The sequence below is a fragment of the Oratosquilla oratoria genome, chromosome 4, assembly GCF_046742065.1.
Source record: "Oratosquilla oratoria isolate Oo_2021 chromosome 4, ASM4674206v1, whole genome shotgun sequence".
Lineage (NCBI taxonomy): Eukaryota > Metazoa > Arthropoda > Malacostraca > Stomatopoda > Squillidae > Oratosquilla > Oratosquilla oratoria.
This window is the reverse complement of record NC_134780.1, coordinates 78018701-78038919: the sequence shown is the minus strand read 5'-3', so window position 1 is coordinate 78038919 and position 20219 is coordinate 78018701. Positions and strand designations below refer to the sequence as shown.

At 39.2% G+C, this 20219-nt stretch overlaps 1 protein-coding gene across 13 annotated transcripts in view; it reads left to right on the top strand.

The window, feature by feature from the left end:
* The window catches only part of fry (microtubule binding protein furry), a 478406-nt gene that overhangs the window by 17209 nt on the left and 440978 nt on the right, over window positions 1-20219 (top strand). For 8 of the 13 annotated variants that reach the window (XM_076184438.1, XM_076184436.1, XM_076184433.1 and 5 more), the window contains exons 1-17: window positions 1421-1847; window positions 2612-2785; window positions 3275-3477; window positions 4782-4978; window positions 6239-6421; window positions 6559-6766; window positions 7304-7441; window positions 8273-8507; window positions 8816-8994; window positions 10055-10279; window positions 12598-12741; window positions 12864-13092; window positions 14157-14347; window positions 16161-16470; window positions 16908-17097; window positions 17634-17813; window positions 18766-18939. In XM_076184438.1, coding sequence (XP_076040553.1) covers window positions 1724-1847; window positions 2612-2785; window positions 3275-3477; window positions 4782-4978; window positions 6239-6421; window positions 6559-6766; window positions 7304-7441; window positions 8273-8507; window positions 8816-8994; window positions 10055-10279; window positions 12598-12741; window positions 12864-13092; window positions 14157-14347; window positions 16161-16470; window positions 16908-17097; window positions 17634-17813; window positions 18766-18939 — 3284 coding nt within the window. In that variant the 5' untranslated portion in view covers window positions 1421-1723. Of the gene's footprint in view, window positions 1-1420; window positions 1848-2611; window positions 2786-3274; window positions 3478-4781; window positions 4979-6238; window positions 6422-6558; window positions 6767-7303; window positions 7442-8272; window positions 8508-8815; window positions 8995-10054; window positions 10280-12597; window positions 12742-12863; window positions 13093-14156; window positions 14348-16160; window positions 16471-16907; window positions 17098-17633; window positions 17814-18765; window positions 18940-20219 lie in introns of those variants that run through there. The other 5 variants (XM_076184439.1, XM_076184437.1, XM_076184427.1 and 2 more) reach the window with 4 other exon arrangements.

Here is a 20219-nt window from a genome sequence, read left to right as displayed (position 1 = left end):
GGCAAATATTTTGTTACTGTGATTGTTGGTGGGGCAGTTCAAAGACAGTCACTCTATACTTTGATGTGGTAAATTTTGGTACGGTGAAACCAGCTCCAGCAGTTGTTGTCGTTCCCTAGACTGTCTGTCCGAGCAGTCCTGTCTCCCCAAGGAATGCCACAGCCGAAACTGGGTTTTCCCACAAATCCTTTATAGAGTGTATGTTGTGTTGTTTGCATGCATGATTGTGTATAATGCAGTCTTCCATTATGTGTTGTATGGTATGGGGTGAAGTGTTACATCCTGGGCAGCTGGTCACAATGCAGTCATCCAGCCTCTTCTGGTAGCTTAGAAGTGCCGGGTGGTGGCTGCACCGCAGTCTGGCCAGGTGGACTCTGTCCTTTCGTGGGAGAGAGGATTCAGAAGGGTGGATATCAGGGGGTCTGGCATGCAGCAATGTGTTGTCTTTCAGTGTGTTAATGGAGCGGTGAGTGATATGATTATGAATATGTTTCCGTAGGCTGGTATTTGATGGTTGTGGAGGAAGAGAAGAGAGTATCTGTGTGTGATACAGGTCTTTGGGTGTTGTTTTCTAGCAGTTGGACCCTGTGGTGGAAAGGCTTTGTCTCCTGTGTGGTATTTGCATCTAAGGCACTTGGTTGCTGTTGCCGGGCAAATATAGTGTCAATAACTGTTTTAGTGTGGGGTGATAACATGAACATAGACTGGCTAGTGTGCAATTCTTAGTATAGGAGTGATTTATCTGTTGGGTTGATTCCTGGGTGTTTGATGAAGTTCCACATTTATATATATATCTGTACGTATATTCAATAAATTGATCCATTGCCCCTGATCTCTCTCATAGAAGATCTGTATATGTATGTGCATACATTTATGCATACATAATACATACACACATACATGAATAAATACATACATGCATACATACGTACATACATACATACATACATACATATACATATTAAAAGGCCTTTCCCTTCTTATAATGTGGGGGGCCAGGTCAAATTATGCACCTACCCTACACCCTTCCCACAACCATTTAAAACCTATTCAATGCTTTTCTCATGCTAGCATGTGTTGATAAATTTAGTCTTACCTTGGTGGATCCTTTTTTCCAGAGTCTTTAGTCCAACTTTTCATTGTTTGAGGTATCTGATAGCATATCTGATATCAGCTGTCAAAGGGATTCTGTTCTTGAGAAGTGATTGTTATAGGTTCACACTGAAAACAGGTAGTAGTTGATGATTTGATTATTTTTCCCTGAAAAGGTGTGTGGCTCAACTGTAATGGTTATATGATTACATGAAACTAAAGTTATAAAAAAAGCATGGTCTTATCAGTGAAGTGGAGGCCTTATCTTGTCTTCCAAGATAAGATGATGGATGTACTGACCTTCAGGACTAAAAAGCCTCAATATTTGTGCTTTGAATTAATGAATCGTAGTGAAAATACTCTCAAGTAAATGAGTGATTATTTACATTTAAAAGTGGACTTGTGCCTTAATGAGGCATGTTGTGAGATCTTCATTTCTATATAATCTTTCCAGTATTGCATATACACCATGAAATGAAAGTGTATACACTTTAGCTCACTCAAATTACTGTCCTCTGATCAATACTGTAATCTTGCATGAGTTCAGAAATCTAACAGCAGGGTTCCCCTGAAAATTTGATTGATATGGTAACCTAGGTGTTGGTTTATGTTAGATTTAGTATAAATCATAATGTTCAAAGGCCATGGCATGACACAGGGATTGCTTAAAAGGTTAACCGATACGGTTTTGAGATTTAGTACCACAGAAGACCAACTTGTCGATTTAGCTTCTGAGCTAGACAGAGAAGAAAGAGGTTAGTACTGCGGAGACCTGTTTCCATAAAATAGTGAAAAGAAGAATTAGAATATTATTGAAAACATTGTTTTGGTTGTATGTATACTCAAGGTTCTTAAGTTGGTCCTTTGTATTTGATACAAACTGTTGAAAACTGTTGCTTCATCCCAGAGATTTCTTTGTGAAGAATGATGTTAATGTCTATATTGTGTGCATATGGAATAGTGAAGATGTTCCATGTTTTCTGCGCTATTTGACTGTCAAGTGTATGTGGAAACAGATGCTCTGTATGTTTTCGTATATTCCGGTGAGCCTGTTGCTAAACTGCTTAGAGACCAGTCATGTGCCTGCTTATTGTGGTCCTGCAAGATGGATGGTTGAGTCATTTCCCTGCTATCCATTTTCAAATCTTGTCAACCCCTTCATCTCCTATGGAGTTGCAGCCCTTAGGGCTTGGACCACAGTCTCTGGGCTGAGCCCAAGATGATGATACCCAGAAGAAAACAAAGCTGCGTTTGGAAACTGAAGTGTAAACAAACAATTTGTGATTGTAGATTTGTATATGTTGAACAGAAATTAAGGGAGTTGTAGTAGTGGAAGGTAAGAGTATGGTTGTACGGGTGATTTTTATTTATTTTTTTTTTTTTTTAATATAATTCTCACCTCTGGTAATATTGTTGTATTAGTGTACACTTCGTATTTCCAACTTTATGCTTATATACTTAAGGAAGGAAATCAGATGAAGGAACTAGTACTTACACTTGTTTTGTTCACTATTTTAAGCAGATGGGGATGAGGTTGGGGAGCGAGGAGCAGGAGATGGGCGGGAGTCGGGTCAGGAAGAAGTGGTGGAGGTGGTGAGTGACGAGGAACATGATCCACCATCATCAGCCAGCCATGATCAACGACCACAGACGGCAGAGCCTCCATCAGAACATTCTAATACACTCGTATCTGGTAGGTTACTGCTTTATACATTTTATTTATGCATGCATATTACAACTTGAGACAGCCTTTGTCAGTTGCAGGATTATGGGGGAATTCTTGGTAACTAACTTGATTTCGTTTTTACTCTTGGTCAGTATGGGATCTAAGCAGTATGTTTATATGATCAACCTTTTATTTGATTTCTCATTGTTTCTGAAATTTTATTGGATCAGAGCTTAAGGATGCTCACTTGTTGGAATGTTTGTTTGGTAAGTTGTTTATCACATTTTAGATTAGTTTTGATATAAAATTAAATGTAGAAGAACAATGTTCAGTAGTAGTATTGCAAGTGGCAAGGTATTTAATCAATGTTGGATCCATGAAATAATTTGTGTTTTGATTGACTTTTTTGTTCCATGATTATAATTGTTGTTTTCATTTAGTTTGTAGATTTTTGTTCTTCATGATAGATGTCCATATTTTGTTGAATTTTCTTGACAACTTTTTCTTTCATATCAGAGTCAAGCACTGAGAGCAGTATAGGAGCAACAAACACATCAACGTTGCTTCCATGGGGAGCACGTAAGGAGAGGGCTCAGTTTCCAGCCTCCATGCATATTGACACAGATTTGCGTCCGGGTGAATTTGTCATGCGCACGCTGTTTGCAGAATTTACTATCACAGTGGAACGGAAGATTGAAAATGTTATGAGAGAACCACAGGTTAGTTAAGGTTTTGCATTTCAGTTTATTCGTAAAGGACTGTCTGTTGTATTATATTCTTTTGTGTTGGATGTATGAAGAGATACCCAATTGGTCTTACTTAGATTTAATATGACCATCTGGTCGGAATGTAAATACAAAACAAGACATGATCTCAAATGACCATGACATCAGGATTCACTCAGTTGCAGCAGGGTTACAAAACACTACTTTTCTTCCCTTTTAATGAACACATGACTTATTCTTACAAATCCAATCAGGTGGTTTATAGATGTGACTGGAATGTTGTATCTCTTTTGTCTGTACTGGACAAACTTTGTTATTATTTACAAGGTTTTCTCTTGGAGGTTCTACATTAGTATTATCTTTGCTTACTCATCCCACAACTCATTACACCACTCATTACCCTTCATTCTATTTCCTCCCATCCACCTTGTTCCACACACCATTTTTGCACACCTTGTGACTCCCACCTTGAACTATCCCCATTCCTCCTCCACTCCTAGTTCTACTCTATCCTTCACTCCCTCCCACTCCTCTCTCAGCTTCTTGTACTCCTCCTTTTCTTTCTCATTTAAGCAGTGTACTTTAAGCACCTCCATACCTTCTTTTCTTTTCCTCTTTCTCCATCTATCCTCCACTCTCAACTTGCCTTCCACCAAAAAATTGTCAGATATTCTCCCACTCTCTCCCCTTAGAACATGTACATCCAAAGCTCTTCCTACTATTCTTCTGGTTACCACCATATAGTCCATTAACACCCTATCTACCACCCTTCCATCCACCACCCTCTCCCATGTGTACTTATGCTTGACTTTCTTCCTAAACACTGTATGAACTACTACTTTGCCTAAAACCTCTGTTTCTATTATCATAATCAGTAAGGCTTTTATGACATGGTTCAACTTTCAATTGCAACTTTTGTATCCACTCTTTGGTCAAAGTTGACACAGCAGCACCACTGTCAACTTCAAACGATACTAGTTCCATATGTGTATAAAAATCTTTTGAAATAGCTGTATCATCTTGCTAACATTCTTGCCATATATGTCTCCAACAGTCAATGCTCTTCATTTTATCCAATACACAATGACCTGAGTAGTGTGGCAGGGGACTTGGTTTCTTGCATACAAGTTTTTGTTCTTTACTACTGTAACCTTTACATGACCTCTAGATTTTCCATTCACCCACTATTCCCAAGAATAGACCTTACTGTTTCTCATTATTCTGTACTTCAGCTCCATATGTTTAGAAACATTGGACTAAACATGACCGTTTGTTTAATTTTTAAATTAAATTTCCAGGAACGCAGTTTATCCAAGAGCTTACAGCGGGGCGAAGATTTGACTTTTGATCAACTCTTGTCGGCCTTTGGTTGTGTAGCAGAACACTGCTTACCCTCCTTCTTGCGTACACTCTTTGCGTGGTATGACCGTCAAGGTGTGGAGGAATGGGGAGCTTATGATAACAGACACAAACAGGATCCAAGCAAAGGGAAAGGGTAAGGACCTTACAGTTGTTTTGGCTTTTTGTGTTGAGGGAGGCAGGTGTGTGGTTTGTCCTGACCAACCCTTTATTCAGAGGAAAAGGTCCTTTGGTATGTAGATATTTTGCTGCAGATCTTCTGTCAGAGAGACCAGGGGCAACAGTTTGATTGAATATATTTAGTTTTGTTAGAGCTTACATATTTCCACACTGCGTAAATTAGTTGATATTTTAGATAATTGTTAATTATTGTATTTGTGTCATGGAAGAAAACAAAGTAATTTGATTGGGCCATTAATTTGAGTATTTGGTTTTGTCTAGGGCCTGATTATTTTATCCATCTAAGGTGAAACCCTGGTATTGGGTAGTTTTGTGTCTAGAGAGTTGATGATAGCACTTCATGGGGCAGAAACATGGAAAATAAGAAAGGAAGAGAGAAAGAGTTTGAATGTGTTTGAGGTGAAATGTCTGAGAAATATGATAGGGGTCACTAGGCTGGATAGAGTGAGAAATGAGCAGGTGAGGAGGAGAGCAGGGGGGTTGGAAAGGGAGTTGGGAGATAGGGTTGATGAAAGAGTATTGGGATGGTTTGGACACATGGAAAGAATGAGTGAAGAAAGATTAGTAAAAGAAGTGTGGAAGGCAGAGGTGGAAGGAGTGAACATGAGGGGGCAACCAAGGATGAGATGGATGGATGGGGTGAAGGGAGCATTGGGAAAGAGGGGAATGTCTGTTGAGGAAGGAAGGGAGAAGACAGAAGATAGGAGTGAGTGGAGAAGGGATGTGTATGGATGATTCTGGGATACATAGAAGGGAGTGGGGGGTTAGGGAGTATGTGTGAATGATATTTTGATACAGCACAAAGGCATTTCTCCCCACTTTCTCTTTTTCTGCATGAGGGAATGGAGAGGGGGGATTGCCGATTAAGTGAAGCAGCCTTGCTGTGGATGTGTTGTCTTGCTGCATTGCTAACCCAGGGATGATCCATCATCCAGGAGAAGCCAAGAAAGGAGGAAGAGAGGGATGGTGAATGGGAGTGGAATATGTAGGGATGAAATGGGTGGGAGTAGATTTATGCCTTTGACTTTGGCTACCTCCCTTGTGAGGGGGAAAAAGATCTTGGTATATGTGTGTATATTCAGTCATGATACTTCACCTGCACAGAATGGAAACATCTAGTATAAACTGGAATAAAGTATATGAAGTGGATACAAGGCTGGTGGGTTAATACTGTAATTATGGAATTAAATTAATTGAGATTAACATGTGGTTTTAGGTCCGATGTTGGTTCAGGAATTGACCGAGACTATGTGCAAGAGAGACGAGATTTAGCTGTGGAATTCATCTTCAGTCTTGTTCTGATTGAGGTTCTCAAGCAACTTGCTGTGCATCCAGGACATGATGACCTTGTCAGACATATTGAGGACATTGCTTTTAAGCACTTCAAGTACAGAGAAGGGTAGGTTTACGCAGATTTGTGTGTTGGTATAATTTGATTTATCAGTGCTTTGGGAAACTGGAAATAGGTTTTGGAATGAGTAGTTGTAAGTTTGTAAGAAGTACGGTAACCATTTTTCTCGTTTTTCTTCGTTGCAGTGCGCAGAATAATCCAAACTGTGCAAACATCATGATTATTGCTGATTTGTATGCTGAAGTAGTGGGAGTATTAGCACAGTCACGCTTCCTGTCTGTGCGGAGGAAATTCATGGCAGAATTGAAAGAACTGCGTTCTAAAGAAGCATCATCCCTTACAACACAGAGTATAATCTCCCTCCTTATGGGCATGAAGTTTTTCAGAGTCAAGGTAAGGAGGTTTTTGTACATGTATTTTGTACGGTTTATATATGTAATGTTACCCCACATATGTATCGGCTGATACTGTTTTTTGTTACATAGAATGAAAGGATTGGAACAAAATTTTGTTATGATCAGTTTATTCACACCATTTCCTGGTTTTTCTGAAGTTGTCTTCAATGCATTTGTATTTAATCTCTCCTCATACTCATGATCTATTTTGCAAGGTTGTCCTTTCTGTGAAAAAATATTGTAAATACTTAGCTACTTATATATAAACTATTAAGGGAGAGCATTTTATAAGCTATTGCTTCCGCTCTCTCATTTTCAACAAATTAATGTTTGTGTATGTATATATATGCATCTTGAACATGCAAATGTAATGTATAATATTTTGTTGAATAAACTGTTAAATTGAAAATTGAAAAAAATACCTTGACAGTATGGATCACTTAGATTTGACAAGTAAGTTTGTATTGAGATGATTTATTGATGTAATCCAGAAACTTTTTTTTTTAGTCGAAAAATAATATTTTTATTTGTTCAGATGGTGCCAATAGAGGAGTTTGAGGCATCCTTTCAGTTCATGCAAGAATGTGCTCAGTATTTCCTCGAGGTGCGGGACAAAGACATCAAACATGCCCTCGCTGGATTGTTTGTCGAAATCCTTGTCCCTGTTGCCGCTGTAAGTATAGTGGTGTAGGGTGTGTTTTCTTTGTTAGAAGAAATATGTATGCTTGTACATTGATATGAGTTCTTCATGCTGAAGACTTGTTTATGTATGATTTATGTTTTGGTTAGTGTTGCAGATGTTGTACTCGCCAGGTTCATTCATGAATGCCATTTATTTTTTATTTATTTATTTAATTATTTGTTTTTTAATCAAAATACTTCTGGTTCTGTATCAGACATTGCAATACACACATGCTGATTTGTGATTCCCATGTATATGTGTGTGTGTGTATATATATATATATATATATATATATGTATGTATGTATAATATGCGAATAAATCACAAAAACACGTGATTTAATAAAGGTGTAATAAAACCACTTGGAAAATAAAATGAAAGGTGACCGAATGTTTTAGTCTATTAAAAAATGTCTTAAATTGACGAAAACGTTCGGTCACCTTTCATTTTATTTTCCAAGTGGTTTTATTACACATATATAATATACATACATATACCAAGGCTTTTTTCCCCCTTACCAGGGGGGTAGCCAACAAGGACAAAGCACAAAAACATTCCCACCCATTTTTTTTTGTACTTTGTCCTTGTTGGCTACCCCCCTGTTAAGGGGTAAAAAAGCCTTGGTATATGTATGTATGTATATTATATATGTGTAATAAAACCACTTTGAAAATAAAATTAAAGGTGACCGAACATTTTTGTCTATTTAAGACATTTTTGAATAGACTAAAACATTTGGTCACCTTTCATGACTGAAGCTTGATATGTTGAGGAGTTTGGATTCATGATTTTTTTTTTTATTTGTTTATTTTTTTTTTCCAGGCTGTGAAGAATGAAGTAAATGTACCATGTCTCAAGTACTTTGTGGAGATGCTGTACTCTCAAACATTGGATATGGCCACGAAGAACAAGCACCGTCTAGCCATCTTCCCTCTAGTCACATGTCTTCTTTGTGTTTCGCAAAAGGCTTTCTTTCTAAACAACTGGCACTATTTTCTTGCCATGTGTCTACAGCAACTCAAGAATAGGGATCCAAAGATGTCAAGAGTGGCCCTAGGTAAGATAAAAAAAAAAAAAAAAAATTATATATATATATATATATATATATATATATATATATATATATATATATAGTGATTATTCATGGAATCATTGGTATATACAGCTTTTTTTTCTCAATTGATAAGAAAGAGGAATAAATTATTTGAGAAGTGAGATTTTCTTCTTTTCTTTTTCTTTTTTCTTTTTCTTATTTTTCTTTTTGCCTTTCTTTTTCTTATTTTTAATCTTTTTTTTTCTTCATTCTTTTCCATGTTATTTCTATAAAGTAAGAAGAAATGTAATTTTTCCTATTTTTATTGACAGAATCATTGTACAGACTGTTGTGGGTGTACATGATTCGCATCAAGTGCGAGAGCAATTCGGCCACACACTCCCGCCTTGCCAGCATTGTCAATTCTCTCTTCCCAAAGGGATCAAAGGCAGTGGTTCCAAGAGACACACCACTAAATATTTTTGTCAAAATCATTCAGTTTATTGCACAGGTAAGAGAACGTGTTCATTCAATGAATTATGCATCATTATACAGCTTTCAGTCTTAGGGTCGTACTTTCAAAACTTTTCACCATCTCTGGCGAATGCTGTCTACTACTAGGAAGTGGAGCTTACCTGGTTTTCTAGGTAAACTTAGTTGTCTTGATCGGTAATATTTAAAATCTAGTTTCTTTGAGTATAGCTACCAAAATTATTTTCTAATAGAATTTATTTCATAATAGAGAGCGCTTGCCAACTCTGGTGAAAGGTTTTAAAAGTACATTGTCATCACTAGTCATCTAGTCAGATCCTCAAAATGATGTTTGGATTTATACTGGTGGGTAGACTAAATTTGAGGGGAAGGCTGAGGATGAGGTGGATGGATAGGCTGAAAGGGGCTTTTGGGTCTTTTGGGCAGGGAAAGAAGAGGGCAAAAGATGGGTGTGAATGTAGAAATTTGTAAATGTATGATAATTTGACACAGCCCAAAGGGATTTCTCCTTGTCCTCTTTATTTACTTGGGAGTGGATGAGGAAGGAGTGTCACCATGTCAATGAAGCAGTGGGGTTAAACCAGCTTCAGCTGTCAGGTCCTGCTGTGGAGGTACTATGTTGCTGCAGTGCTTCTGACCCAGGAAGCAGGTGGCAGATAGAGATGGCCATTCATAAACAAAGAGCTAATATAGAAGAGAAACCAAATAAGTCTTGTATGGGTTGGCTACCAATCTTATAAGAGGGGGAAAAATCCTTTTGGTAGATTTTATGAAGTGGCCTTGCTGTGGATGTGCTGTGTCTTGTGGCACTGCTTCTGACCCAGGGCAGTGGACAAGATGCAGGGATGACTCGTCATTCAGGAGATGCCAAGATAAGAGGGAGGGAAGAGGGTAGATGGGAGTTGAGTATGTAGGAGATGGAATGGGTGGGAGTGGTTTCTATGCCTTTGTTTTTTGGCTACCTCCCTTGTAAGGGGGAAAAAGCCTTTGGTATATGTATGTATGGTATATAGAATAGATAGATGTTTCTTGGTTTGTATCAGTCTTGACTGATTGATCGATCTTGTTTTGTATTTCAGGAACGCCTTGACTTTGCAATGCGGGAGATAGTGTTCGACCTTCTGTCAGTAGGACGGCAGATAAAGATCATCATGACACCAGAGAGGATGTCCATTGGGCTCCGTGCCTTTTTAGTGGTGGCTGACAGTCTGCAACAGAAGGAAGGAGATCCACCCATGCCCAGAACAGTTGGAGTTCTTCCATCTGGCAATACACTCAGAGTTAAAAAGACTTTCTTGAATAAGGTATGGAGAAGAACAAATATAGATTGTTGTTGTAGTTGAAAGGTTGTGCTAGAAAGTACTTGAATAGCTAGGGTAGGTGGCAATGACTGGTAGCCCTTATGGATTAAACCTGATGTAGAAATGATAGAAATAATGGGAGGTGAGGCAGTATGTGTGAGAAAAATTTGACGCAGCCTGAAGGGATTTCTCCCCGTTTTCTCCTTTTCTGCATGGGGGGATGGAGAGGGGGGGTTGCTGATTTAATGAAGTGGCCTTGCTGTAGATGTGCTGTGTCTTGCGACACTGCCTCTGACCCAGGGCAGTGGACAAGGTGCAGGGATGACCCGTCATCCAGGAGGTGCTAAGATAAGAGGGAGGGTGGAGGGGAGTGGAGTGTATTTAGGGATGGAATGGGTGGGAATGGTTTTATGCCTTTTTCTTTTTGGCTATCTCCCTTGTAAGGGGGAAAAAGCCTTGGTATATGTATGTATAGGTGGGTGCATTAGAGGTGCCATAATATCCGACCAAATGTTGTGGATTTACTGTATTTTGCTGCACTGCTTCTCACTCAGGCAGTGGGCAGGAGACGGATGACCCATCATCCACGAGGAGCTAAGATGAGAGGGGGGAGAGGGTGGTGGATGGGAATAGAATGGGCGGGAGTGGGTGAGTGCCGTGGCTGGCTACCTCACATATAATGGGGAAAAGGCCCTTGATATATAGATAGAAATGTAAAATGGTGTAGACTATGAATTTGCAGTGCGTAAAGGAGAGTATGTGAGAGATGAATTGATTGACTTTGCTGAAGAGTCTTTGAGTATGTAGGAAAGTGTTGTAATATTAGAGACATAGTGTAAGAGGTACTGAGACATGGATGTGTGGTGCATTTTCGAATGATAAGTAATGTTGAGTCAGGATTGCAAATTAGGATTTGAAAAGTAGGGTAGGAGTTGAATATATTATTGAGATGATGTAGGAAAGGAGATTAAACTGGTTTGGGCATGTGGAGAGAATGGGGGAACTGGGTGATTACAACAAGGACCAGAAGTTTTGTCAGAGGGAGAAAAAAAATAAATAATAAAAAAATGAAATAAATAGATGAATAAATAGATAAATAGATAGATAAAATTAAAAATAAATACATAATAAAAAAAAAGATGGATGGGGTTCATGGTGGACTGTGGGTCACGACAGTAAACGGTATTGCCCCACGGAGAGCAACATGGAGAATTGCTATTAAGCAGATGAGGTGATTAGCATGTGCAAGAACATGCAGAATCTCTTGAAATGAGAGAAAAATACAAATATAGGAGGATAGGAATAGATATGAGAAGTTAACTAATGTTTTTATTACGTAATCTTTATGTGGATGCTCAGTGGCCAATGGGCTAGGGCATCATTACTTGCAGAGAAGGTGGAAGTGATGGTGGTTTGAATCCTGCCACTGGCAAATTGAACCAAGGATATGGTACATTAAGTTCTGTACTACAAAGTCCTCTGTAAGGGGCACCATCCTAGCCTCCTGGTAAGGGGGAGTTTTTGCAATGTAGACCAGGCCAATCTTTACATACATGCATACAGACATACATACAAGAGAAACAAGAGGACATGAAAAGAAACTAAAGAAAGACAGCTACAGAAGAGACCTGAAAAAGAATAGCTTCCTACATAGAGTGATTGATGTGTGGAGCAAACTGAATGGAGAAACAGTGAATGCCAAAACTATACATGATTTTAAGAATAAACTGGATGTAGAGAGATATGAAAATGGGTCACTACAAGCATAACTCTCGTCCCATAAAATACAACACGGTACGGTCTTTGCCTTCTATGAAGCAAGCCGCTCAGGCGAGGGTTCGAATCCCAGTAGGAGAGTTTGTTTCTAAACAACTAGATAAATACATACACCAATGGCTATTTCCCCCCTTACAAGGGAGGTAGCCAAAAAACAAAGGCATAAAATCCACTCCCACACATTCAATCTTTACTAAAGTTTATACAGTGAGTCCTCCTTAAACGGTAATTCTTTATCCGGTAAATTCACAGTTATGGCATTTGGTAATTACTACCCACGATTCTATTGACGGTAAGAAAAATTCACAGATACAGTATCCGCTACATATTTTGAATAGGAAAGAGCAGGGAGAAGGTATGTCTGCCATATCCTATTATTACATGTTATAATGGGTTCAGTATACGGTAATTTAAATTTGCGGTAAGGTTTTCAGGAATGCATATGTGCTGTATAATGAGGACTTACTGTATATTATAGAAATTTTAGAAATTTATGTAAATGTATTGTAAATACATCAGTGTGATTACAAGCTTTGGTGTTACAGATGCTGACTGAAGACACTGCAAGAAATATAGGCATGTCTGCCTATTATCCTTTGGTTAGAAAATCTTTCAACGATATTCTAAAAGCCTTGGATAGCCAGTTTGGTCGGCCCCTCATGATGACAAACACCCAGAATGTTAACAAGGTACGGATAATTTAATGTCCGAAAGTATAGATTAGCATGTTTAGGGACACTTTCTATATTTAGAATTGGAGCAAACTATTGAATATTGTCTTTTCCTTAATATTTTCTCTTTCTCCATCAAGGAACCTGACGAGATGATCACAGGAGAGCGGAAACCTAAGATCGACCTCTTCCGCACTTGTGTTGCGGCTGTACCACGTCTCATTCCTGATGGCATGTCGGGCCGTGACCTCGTGGACATGCTGGCCAGACTCACTGTTCACATGGATGAAGAGCTTCGTGCACTGGCATTCCAGAGTCTGCAGAATCTTGTCATTGATTTCCCAGAGTGGAGACATGATGTTATATATGGTGAGCATGAGCAGCTCTTCCATGGAAGATGTTTAACCCTTTTACAACCTTTTCTGCATGGGGGGACGGAGAGGGAGGTTCGCCGATTTAATGAAGCAGCCTTGCTGTGGATGTGCGACACTGCCTCTGACCCAGGGCAGTGGTCAAGGTGCAGGGATGACCCGTCATCCAGGAGGTGCTAAAATAAGAGGGAGGGTGGAGGGGGTGGATTGTATTTAGGGATGGAATAGGTGGGAATGGTTTTATGCCTTTTTCTTTTTGGCTACCTCCCTTGTAAGGGGGAAAAAGCCTTGGTATATGTATGTATAACCAAGATACAAGATAAATTGCTGTATTTATGTAGGAATGGGAGGGATGAGAGTAAAGAGGGCATTGGATGCAAGAAGTATGTCTGTTGAGCAAAGCAGAGAGGTTGTAAAGGATAGGAGTGAATGATTAGTGGTTGTAAATGAATGAAGAGGTGATGTGGCCTGCAGGGATATTTTTGTTGTCTTGGGTGTGTGTGTGTGGGTGTATGTATGTGTATATATATATATATATATATATGTGTGTGTGTGTATTTACCTGGTTGTATTATACAGGAAGGGAGCTATGTGTGTGTGTGTGCATGTGCACATGTATTTTTTTCTCATATCACGAGGCAGTGGGTGTTGGACCCTACTGTGGGAGGTACCATGTCTCATTGCATCACCTTTGACCTGAATGGTGCTGCAGGGGACAGCAATAAACCTACATCAAAAAGGTGCTAAGATGGGAGGTGCAGTGAGTGGGTTCCTAATGGATGTGGGATTGGTATATGCTTTGACTCTGCTGCCCTGTATATACATACATACACCATAGGATTTTTCCCCCTTACATGGGAGGTAGCCATATATAAAAGGGGAAAATGATTTTTGGTATGTGTACATGTGTGAAGATTGTTGTGTAAGTTATTTGATTGTGATTATTTCAGTTTTTGAATATAATTATCTTCTTTGTTCAGCATATGTGGATGAATTTTGTTTTCGATACTTGTATGTGTATGTTTGTGAACTGGCTTATCTCCAATGTGGTCAAAATTGCAGGTTTCATCCAGTTCATTAAGAAAGAAGTAAACGACAGCTCCCCACAGTTGGTAGACAATGGATTGCGCATGCTGCTACAGCTGCTGACAGCATGGAAAAATGCTCTGAGCAGTGCCACAAGTTCTGTTTCTACATCTGTTTCCAAGCGAGATCCAGGGGCATCAGATTTGCATCATCTTAGGCTTGATCAGGTAATTTCCATGTGATTGTGCATTATATTTCCTTTTTTTGAAGTATGTTCATGATGTTGCACATACATGTGTATATCTATATAAATATATACATAGTGGTTTGACATATCCCTGTCATGGCAACATGACAGGGATATGTCATCTTGCCATGGCCGTTCAATTTGTACATGGATGGGGTAGTACGGAAGGTAAAGGCGAGGGTAAATGGACAGGGGACTGGTGATGGTTAGATAAAAAGGAAAAGGTGGGAGGTGAGCCAGTTGTTGTTTGCTGATGACACTGTGCTTGTGGCAGGATCAGAGGGGGTATTAAGGAATTTGGTAATGGAGTTTGGGAAGGTGTGCAAGAGGAGAAAATTGAAAGTTAATGTGGGTAAAAGGTGATGAGATTGTACAAGGGGAGAAGATGGTATCAATTTGGAAGTGAGTATTAAAGGAGAAAGGCTGGAGGAGGTGGATAACTTTATTTATTTGGGGTCGCATATGACAGGAAAGGAGTGGAGGTGGAGGTAGATTGTAGATTATTAGAAGCAAGTAAATGCCTTGGGGGATTAAAAAGTGTAATGGGAAATAGACATTTGGGAATGGATGCTAAGAGGAGATTGTATGAAGGAGTGATTGTGCCAACAGCACTGTATGGGGCAGAAACATGGAACATACAAGAGGAAGAATTTAAGTGTGTTTGAGATGAGATGTCTGAGAAGTATGGTAGGGGTTACTAGGCTAGATAGAGTGAGAAATGAGGAAGTGAGGAGGAGAGCAGTGTTGGAAAAGGGAGTTGGGAGATAGGGTTGATGAAAGAGTATTGGGATGGTTTGGACACGTAGAAAGAATGAAGAAGTGATACAGTCCGAAAGGATGTTTTTGTCTGCTCAATAAATGTTTTGGGTAGATGAGAGGAGGGGGGGGGGGCTGGTAGTTGGAGGTTTCAATATAATGAAGTATTTGTGGGGGAGGGGAGGTTAAGCCAAATCCCACTTTTAGGCTTTTCTTGCCGTGTCTAATCGAGCATAAGAACATAAGAAATAAGGAGACTGCAAGAGACCATAAGGCCTACACTAGGCAGTTCCATGTCCATTACCACCTGTCATCCCCATCCATAAAATTGTCTAACCGTTTCTTAAAACAACTGATAGTTTCAGTGCTCACTACATGGTTACATAAACCAAGGCCTCTTCCCCCTTACAAGGGGGGTAGCCAAAAAGAAAAAGGCATAAAATCATTCCCACCCATTCCATCCCTGGTTACATGGTTACTAAGTCTATTCCATTCGTTCACCACCCTATTAGTAAACCAGTTCTTGCGTATTTCCTTCTTAAATCTAAATTTGTCCAGTTTAAATACATTACTGCAAGTCCTGCCCTGTTGTCTTAATATGATGACCTTATTTGCATCACCCTTGTTAAAGCCTTTTATCCACTTAAACATTGCATTATCATTGACTCAAATGGTGTGGTACGCATCATGGATGATTGCTCATCCATGTGGTACCAAGATGGGAAAGGCAGTGAATAGGTTTCGGATGGCTGTGAGGTGGTATGGAGTGGCTGCATTTTGGTATGCATGTGTGTAGTTATATTATTTCTTAAAGTATAGCTTTGGTATTAGAACCAAGAGGGAGGGAAGAGGGTGGATGGGAGTGGAGTTTGTGGGGATGGAATGGGTGGGATTTTTTTTTTTTTTTTTTTTTTTTTTTTTTTGACTACCTCCCTTGTAATGGGGGAAAAAGGCTTTTGTATATGTATGTATTAGAAACATATTGCATGTTTTATTCTTCACATGAATTGTATTTCCATTTTCTAAACTTTTTCCAGCAAAGTGACCATGGGGATGTGCTACGTCTGACTGAAGGTTTTGCGCTAGTGATGCTGTGTAGTTGTCGTCAGGCTCCACGGAGGGTCGCTGTAGCGATAATGAAAGAGGTCAAACTTCTCTCCAAGGTCTTCAATGACGATATTTGCCGCGACAATAATTTGGTAATTGATGTTATGGATCGATGGAGTGGTACCGTCGTGGAGGGTATATCGTCAATGTTACCGCCAGCAGAAAAGGCAGCTGCCGCAGGAACCACGAACATAGACCTGCAGTGGCTTGCTGATAGGAACTCGTCGGTTTGGACAGGTGGTGAGTTGCCCGTTAACTGGTTATTTCACTTTTTTTTCTATTAATTTTTTTTTTATGATTTTGACTTGATACCTGCTAAGATGACATGTGTTTAGGATTTGTAGATTATGATCAGCCTTGTTTACAAAGGATTACAAAGGCAGAACATGCCGACAAGAGAGCTTTTGGTCCATATCTAGGTCAGATGCAAAAAAAGAAAATTATAGTAATGGCAAATAAATAAATAAATAAACAAAAACTATAATAATGTAAATAATAAATAAAATTCAAATATGTTATTATTCTTCATTATTATACTTTTGTTGTCTTTATTTTCATGTTCATGATGATTGCTTCATACACATTTATATGTATATTTGGAAGTGATTCATGATCTTGTAATTGCTTATAGAAGAATAAGAATTATTTATTAAAGGTGAATTCTTCTTATCTGTAAGGTTTCCTGGAGGATAGTTCAGTGAAGAGCGTCAGTGTGCAACATTTGGTATGCGAAGATGTATGGGCGCTAGTCATTTGTGGGTTTATGCAGCACGAACGAGTCCTGAGCCTCTGCCCCTTGGCTGTATCTCACGCCTGGCCCATTGTTTATGCCAGAGTCAACTCTCTCTATTCCACAGTTGATCCAACGTAAGTTCAGTAATCTTGAAGTTAAAGTAGGTGGAACGTATTGGCATATTTACCTAGTTGTATTATACGGGAAGGGAGCTATGCTCGTGGTGACCTTTCTTTGTATCTTTCAGCATCGAGTTTTTTCTTAAAATCTTGAATAGTGTTTGCATACACTGTTTCCTTATCTAATATATTCCAGGTATCCACCACTCTGTTGGATTTTTTTTTTTTTTTTTTTTTTTCTCCTCCAGATCTCTTCTATATTTATCCTTTTTGAGTTTCTTTTCATGTCCTCTTATTTTTCCGTTGTCCCATTTTAATGAATCATCTCTATCTAGGATTTCCATGCCTTTCATATTGTTTTATCTAATTTGTTGATTTGTACAATTTGGTGACATACATTGATTGTTAGAGTAGATTTTGTGATCAATATGAATCTACAGTTGGGTACAGAATTCATGTTATTTTTTCATGCATATTAGAGATGTTATTTTGCCTTCCTTAATGTTTGGATTTACATATTTATTGACATTATTATATATATATTTTTTCAGACCACCAAATGACAACAGAGCATCTTTGTTAAGAAGTGCTACTCAGATGAAGAAACCAATGAGCGAGAGGGACATGTACATGAACCTTTGGCGTAACTATGCAGTGTTGGCCTGCCGGGTGGTTCCTGCAGTAACCAAAGCTCAGGTTATAAGATGTGCATCGCCAGATTTAAGTCTTGGGTGAGTATAGGAAGAAGGTATCATATATAGATGCACTGAAGAGAATGGATGACTGCAGTGTGGACAACTGCCCAGGATGTAACACTTCACCCCATACTATTCAACACATCATGGAAGACTGCATCATGCACAATCACACACACAAACAACACAACATACACTCCATAAAGGACTTGTGGGAAAACCCCTGTCCCAGCCGTGGCATTCCTTGGGGAGACGGGACTGCTCGGACAGACAGTCGAGGGAACAACCAACCAACAACAACAACAACAACAACAACAACAACAACAACAACAACAACAACAACAACAACAACAACAACAACAACAAACAAGAGAGTGGCCATGTTAAAGTACACACCTACATAGAAAATAAAGAATAAAGAAGATCAATAAATAATCTGTATACCAAGAGCTTTTTCTCCCTTATAAGGGAAATAGCCAAGTCAAAAGCATGTACTTACTCCTGCTCATTCCACTCCCATCCCTTTCCCCCCTCTCATCTTAGCTATTCATGGATGATAGATCATCCCTGTATCCTGCCCACTGCCCAGGGTCAGAAGCAGTGTAGAACAATGATACATACATGTACCAAGGGCTTTTTGCATCTTACTAGAAAGGTAGCCAAAGTCAAAAGCATAAATTCACTCCCACCCATTTCATCCCCACATACTCCACACCCCAACCTGCTCAGCCAGTGAGCATCCTGGATACACATATATTATTGGCATCTGGAGTCTCATTGGGATCAATTAGTTAATCCGTTGCCCATGGTCTCTTGCAGAAGATCTGGAAATATTGAGAAATATTGCTAAACAATCCAGCTTTGTATTAATCTTAAACACAATTTTTTTTCAGCATCCTCATAAAGTTTATTTTTCTTTGATGAGAATGGTATTGTATGCTTTGTTTATGAAAATATGGAACTGATAATGTTTGTGATCTTGTTATAGGTCATCTCCTGATAGTGCTGCTGGTGAGCGTGGGGGCGATAAAACTTCGCCAGGGTACTCCGTGTCACCACTCTGTCTCTACAAGCTTTTAGTTCCTCTTCTGCGCTGTGACAGTGCAGATATGAGAGATTCGGTCACCCTAGCACTGGGGAAAATCAACCACAATGCCCTTAAGTATGTTTTGAGTAGATTTATTACTTGTTGGGTGTCAGAGTATTGATTTGATATGCATATATATATATTTTCTTGTGTTTCATTAAAGGAATAGGATTTTTATAGGTGCAAAAATGTGGAACTTGGGTAGCATAACAAAATAGAATGAAAGTACTATTGCACATGGGGCCAAAAGATATTTCCCAAACATTTTAGTTTTACATGAGGAACATTCTTCAGTGTTCAGGGACTTTTATGCTATTGTCTTTTGTAAATATATGTTCTTATCTTTTAACCTCTTCAGTACAAGTCAATTTCTTGCACGCAGTATCGGATGCCTAATGTATGATGCATCACACTATATTATAAAATAGAAAGTCACTTCTGTATTACATGTTCTCTTTCACTCTGAGTGATAATAAACACAGAAAACGTGATCAAACCAATTCACAAAATTTGGGGGGTCACTCATCTACAGCTATAAAATAGATATAATCAAGACACTGATGCCAGCATCCTCAAATACTTGCTCCTCATGATGCCTACGTGGGCATCGTAGTATTGAAGTAGAGGGGGGAGTGATGTGCTATATGGGAAAGTGATGTGAGTAAACCAGCTCAAGCTCTTGGGTTCTGCTATGGAGACATGATGTGGCCGGGAACAACGATGGCTCTTGATGTGCTAAGATTGGAGGGGTAATGAATGAGTTTTGGATGGGTGTTGGGTGTTTGTATGCTCTGAATCAACCACCCCTCTTTTAAAGGGTTAAAATCCCACTGAGAAAAGTTCCTTATATGGAATCGTAAAACTTGGATAGCACAGTTCTTTTGATCCCTAACTTGTTCGTACTTTTATCCTTTTTTCAATAGTGCTGTCATCATTTAACATGTCATTATTTCAAATGTGATGTGGTTTCACATCACACACTCCCTCCCATCGTGAAGCTAGGATGGTGCCCCACACAGAGGACTTTGTAGTATGGAATTTGATAAACCATGCCCTCAGTTCAACTTTGCTGGTGGCAGGATTCAAACCACCATCCCCTTGACCTTCGCCGCAAGTAACAATGCCCTAACCCACTCAGCCAGCGAGCTTATTTCAAATGTACTTGTATTTTATTGTGCTTGTGGCTAGTTCTGAAGGAGACTGAAGAAGTTGGTGGCAAAATTCGAAAGTGTTTGAGAAGTGAGAGTAAATGTGGACAAAATTAAGGTTATGAGCTAGCTGGAGGAAGTGTAGAGTTCCAGTCCTTGTCCTAAAAAAAATGCGTGCGAGCAAAAAAGCACTCGCCTAAATTTTCT